The 5,250-nt window shown below is 39.5% G+C and overlaps 2 protein-coding genes across 3 annotated transcripts in view; one reads left to right on the top strand and one right to left on the bottom strand.

Moving 5' to 3' along the window:
• The window catches only part of EIF2B1 (eukaryotic translation initiation factor 2B subunit alpha), a 3,877-nt gene extending 3,607 nt beyond the window's left edge, over positions 1-270 (bottom strand). The window contains exon 1 of the mRNA XM_014308252.2: positions 89-270. Coding sequence (XP_014163727.2) covers positions 89-270 — 182 coding nt within the window. The remainder of the gene's footprint in view (positions 1-88) is intronic.
• On the top strand, positions 62-4,766 carry GTF2H3 (general transcription factor IIH subunit 3). Of its 2 annotated transcripts, none has more exons than XM_005424001.3 (12): positions 62-216; positions 510-616; positions 1,157-1,320; positions 1,581-1,643; positions 1,878-1,907; positions 2,356-2,384; positions 2,468-2,542; positions 2,730-2,783; positions 3,009-3,077; positions 3,200-3,335; positions 3,418-3,454; positions 3,541-4,766. In XM_005424001.3, exons 2-12 carry the CDS (start codon positions 540-542, stop codon positions 3,608-3,610), a joined length of 804 nt encoding a protein of 267 aa, XP_005424058.1. In that variant the 5' UTR covers positions 62-216; positions 510-539; the 3' UTR covers positions 3,611-4,766. The 2 variants fall into 2 exon arrangements, with proteins under 2 accessions (XP_005424058.1, XP_005424057.1); XM_005424000.3 differs by having other exon boundaries at positions 507-616.
• The last annotated feature ends 484 nt before the right edge of the window (positions 4,767-5,250 follow it).

Below are 5,250 nucleotides of genomic sequence, written 5' to 3'. Positions count from 1 at the left end.
GTCTGGGCGGCGGGTTTGGGGGTTCCGCGGCGGGGCTCGGGCTGCTCGTGGGGAAGCAGAGGCCGAGAGCGGGGCCCCGGGGCTTCACCGCTCTGCTCCGGGCCCGCAGTGACGCCGCTGTGCGCTCCCTTTGCAGATGATGAGCTGAGCCTGCTGATCATCGTCCTCGACACCAACCCCATCTGGTGGGGGAAGAGGGCCCTGGGAGAGGCTGAGGTACGGCCTTTGGGCGCTGGCACACTGATGGCCATTTCTGGGGGAAACTATCATTTTCTTTGGCTTCTGAACGGTGCTAACGTTATCTGCTAAAGCAGGTATAATGGGTATTGTAATACCTTTTGAAATAACTGTACAGCGTTCTGTATTCATTAGAGCTTTTTTAACAGCAAAAGCTCTTTCTGCGTCTTTCAATTTAGGTTTTTAAACTGCAGTAATTTCAGAGATTACTTCTGAATTGCTTCTCTGTAAATGTTATTGTGCATCATCTGCTCTGTTCTTTTTTCCAGCAGTTCACCCTGTCGAAATGCATCGATGCAGTGATGGTGCTGGGGAACTCCCACCTGCTCATGAATCGCACCAACAAACTCGCTGTAATAGCAAGTCACACTCAGGAAAGGTAGAGCTGCTTCTGAGCAGTGCGAAGGTTTCCAGTTTCCTGTATCTGTCTCCTGATTTTCTTGTTTGATGGCAAGAGACCAAGTTAAAAGTGTGTAATGTATCGTTGTCTTAAAAAAGAAATGAGCTGAAACTAAGTAGGAAAGAATCTTAATGAATTACAAAGCAACAAAAAGACTTAGAAGACAGAAGGGAGGTTTAAATAGACTTAAAAATACACAGAGAGAGAATGGTAGGTATGTGTGGAGTGGTACAATGCAAATGGCAAAGTTCCCTGTTTTTACCGCCATATGTTTGTGAATCTCAGGATCTACCCCCAAGTGCAGCCAAAGATCTTTGCCAGATCTCTTAAGAGATGTCTCAAAAGGAGGGAGCTGAATGTGGGTTTTACTCCAGTTTAAGGTCACCTACCTTACACAGCTTCATTAATGCCTAAAGTATTAAAAGGATTTTAAATTAAACTTCAGAATATTGTTATCTGCAGCTGATTCATTCATAGCATTTTTTCTTACATGAATTCTTTGTTTTCCCTCTGTTTCAGCCGTTTCCTGTACCCTGGGAAGCGTTGGGCTGCTGCAGATCCCTTCGGAGAGGGAGGCCCTTCCATGGAATCTAACTGCTCTGGCAGCAAGGATGGAAAATATGAATTATTAACAGCAATAAATGATGCAATTGCAGAAGAGATTAAAGACCTCATGACAAAGAGTAAGGAGAAGAAAATTCTAGGCTTAATATGCAGAACTGGAAAACACACTTGGACTGTCAAGGAGTTGCAGAAATGTCCTCTATTTTCAGCATATGAATTTTAATATGCTTAAAGTAGATGAGTTTTTTATGTTTGACACTTCAGGCCTCTGTATTGGTATTATTTGCCAAAGATAAAAATGTGTAGTATTCTGTATTGTTAGGTTCAGTAGCTGTTTTTATATATAAAAGTAGCTTTTGCACTTTTTCTTGTGTTGCAGCTGACATGAAGGGCCAGCAAACAGAAACTCTGTTAGCAGGATCACTTGCTAAAGCACTTTGTTGTATCCTTTTGATTACAGAATCTTCAAAGCCTTTATGTGTTCTTAACACTGTTTCTTATAATACTAACTTTCACTATTCTTGTTTTGTTATAATACTAAAACTGAAACGTTTGCCTGATAGCTGTGGCTTGTGCTTATCAAAATGTGCATTGGCCAAGGTGGTGAATGTGTGGTGTGGATCATGGAGTTATTTCCAAGAAGGGAATGTAGATTCCTTAATTGCAGCCAATGTAGACATCAACAAGATGGGCAAAGACCTAAAAGGTAATACCTCTTTTCCTGTTTTCAACACTGAGTAAATATTTTAACCTGAATAACAGGTATAAATACACATGCACATACAAATAAATATACATGTTTGGACACACCCCCATTTCCAAAATTTGCACTAACAGGTAGAGGTTTATTTTGATCATTTGAAGTTGCCTACATTAAAAATGTTAAGGGACTTGATCAATGGTCCACGACCTTAGGGAGATTCTCTGTTGTGTGGAAATAAACTGTAACTGGAATTTCTGTGGAATAACTGGAGGTTGAGAGGAATTAGTCCATAGATAATTGTCACTGGGACTGGAAATAGTTTCATATAGATATTTCATCTGACCTGTTAGCTCTAACATCCAGTATATTCTGAAGTGTCGTATGCTACAGAATTAAAGGAGTGCTGATTAAACAAGGTGCTGATGCATTTCTCTTTCTTTTTGATACTTAGCCAATCAAGAAATTAAATCAAGGATTCTGGTAAGAACTTTTGCTGTCACATTTTCTTTTAGTCTTGAAATCCAGTGATATATGTAGGCTAACAAGTTTGAGTTTGTATTTAGGTCATAAAAGCTGCAGAAGACAGCGCATTGCAATACATGAATTTCATGAATGTGATCTTCGCAGCACAGAAACAGGTGAAGCTGGCCCTTTTTCCATTTATATTATCCTTTATTTCTGTGTAAATATAACACAAATGTTAATTTCTCTTATGATTACATAATTTATAGTGCATTTATCATGGAAACAAGTCATGACAGTAACACTGACAGGGCTGTGTGGGTTTTGGCTAAATTTGTTTTTTATGCATGTCATCTCTTGCAGAGTATTTTGATTGATGCCTGTGTCTTGGACTCTGATTCAGGTCTTCTACAACAGGTACAGACTTGCTGTTCTTATTTGCCATTTATATTAACTCATAAATACTTGATATTAGACAGTTCAACACGTTCTTCAGCTCTTTCCTTTAATCAAGAGTGGGTGTGGAAATATGTTCAGTGGATCTGACAGTTCTGTCATGCAGGCCTTGTGCAGTACATGGATATTCTGAATGCCCTGTTAATGTCATCAAACAACAATCTGATCATGGTCTCTGCTTTGCAGGCCTGTGATATCACGGGTGGCATATATTTGAAAGTGCCCCACATGCCATCCCTTCTGCAGTATTTGTTGGTAAGTCACTTAAAAAACACTTCCGTGTTTTTAGTGTGTCAGATAAGAAATATTCACTTCACTGACGAGATAATACAGGAATACCAACCCAATTCACAAAATACTTCTCTCTGTCCCTGCAGTGGGTTTTTCTCCCTGATCAAGAGCAGAGATCCCAGCTCGTCCTTCCACCTCCTGTTCACGTTGACTACAGAGCTGCCTGCTTCTGTCATCGCAACCTCATTGAAATTGGCTACGTCTGCTCCGTGTGCTTGTCAAGTAAGTTTATAAATATTTAACAGTCTGATTTCTTACATTCCAATGACCTGTTTTAGTGAAAGCCAATTCTTTGATTTTTCAGTATTCTGCAACTTCAGTCCTATCTGCAGTACCTGCGAGTAAGTGTTTATTCTTTGTGTTTCAAGGGTGGGTGTGGGAATATGTTCAGTGTATCTGACAGTTGCTTTTCCATATTTTTTTCCAGGACTGCTTTCAAAATATCATTGCCACCTGTCATGAAAGCGAAGAAGAAGAAATTAAAGGTAGCTGCATAGCAACATTATGTAAATACATCATTACCTCCTCCAGAATTCCGTGAAATGGAACCTACTTGAGAAACTGATGGCACTTTTTATTGGAAATGAGAGAGAACTGTATGCAGTGCTATTACTTGTTTCTTAGGGGATAAATATTTAAGATGTATGTTTTCTATGCAGCCTGTTAAGTAACAAATCACTGTATTACCATGTAATCTCTGCTATTTTAAATACTAATTCTTTACTGTAAGAGGAACCAGAAGTGGCATCCTGGTAAAAAGACACAGCCTGTGAATTTGAGGTCTTCTGTCCGCTGCAAAGTTTCACACCTCTGAGTTATTTTCAAAGTCAAGAAAGCTTCGATTCTTTCTGTATGTTGGTGTCAAGTTAAGAATGACCATTTCTAGTGTGTAGGATCAGAATCACAGCACTGTGTTGTTCAGGGACTTCAGCTTCTTACTGGCAATATGAGCCATCATTTTCAAGATGGTTTGCGAGCCACTTGGAAAAAAAAAGAAAAAAAGGTGCTAATTGCCCTGCATGTGCACTCACATGTATTCATATTCCTGTGACTGTACTGTCCTTGTGATATTTCTTTCTCAATTTGATATCTCTTCATTTGTGAATGAAAAGGCTTTGTTTAAACAAGCATCAGTAAATGCAGACTAGTTGGTTAGTCTTCAAGGTTTTATTTTTAAACTGGAAAACAAGAAATGTAATCTGATAACAGGCACACTTCTTATTTTTAGTGTGTGGGTTTCCATCTGACACGTGACAAGAACAAAGACTTTTGGATTGGTGTCTTTTATGGCAGGAAAGTTTGCTGTGTACTTCTGAATGTGGCTTTCATTTAAAGAAACAAACAGTATCTCCTTCTAAAGAGAACTATATAATTTGGTAGTTTAATCTTTCTCCTGAAGGGAATAGAGAGGATTTTTTTTCCACATAGAAAACGAGTTATTTTTTCCTTCCCAATGTGTATACAGGAATTTGTCAGGTCTTGATATTCACATCAGGTTTTGTCACTGTAACAGCTGCAGTGTCGGTTTTTTCTGGGCTCGCCAATGTAACAAGGCAAGCTTTTTTTCATTGACAAAAGCCATTTTGTGCGAAGGCTGTATTTATAATTTACATTGTATAAAACTTTTGTAATAAAGACTGTCTCTTTTTCAAATGTGGTCAGATATTTCTTTGATATTTAAGGGTGAGATACATGACTTTCCCGGAGTTTTGTTGTTTGAGTCATACTAGCAAACAAAGGGATTCATGTGTATTTGCTACAAGTTACATGCTTCTCTTCTTAATTAGTACTCTAATGCCTCACCTACCAGAATTACCTTTTACCTGCTTGGAACTGATTTCAGCACAATTACTGAGCCGGTTTTATTAGTTTCTTCCTTAAATGGGAAGATGTCTTAGTGGTCCATAAATTCTACATTCTTTCGTGTTCATAATCAATACAACCTCCCTCTTCCCAAATCATGCCCCGGGTCTGAGAGCCCTAAACTTTAATTAATTTTTTTTTCTTCTCACACACTTAGAGCTTGTTTGTTTGCGTTGTTAGCTCTGTGACCGGCCCAGGGTTTGGAGCTGCCCCGCTGCCACCATCGCTCCCCGTCCCGCGTCCCCGTGAGGCGGCCCCGTTCCCGCCTTTCCCG

This window comes from Geospiza fortis, unplaced genomic scaffold (genome assembly GCF_000277835.1).
Source record: "Geospiza fortis unplaced genomic scaffold, GeoFor_1.0 scaffold145, whole genome shotgun sequence".
NCBI classification, from domain to species: domain Eukaryota; kingdom Metazoa; phylum Chordata; class Aves; order Passeriformes; family Thraupidae; genus Geospiza; species Geospiza fortis.
The sequence above is the reverse complement of the archived record's forward strand: the minus strand, read 5'-3'. Positions and strand labels throughout refer to the sequence as shown.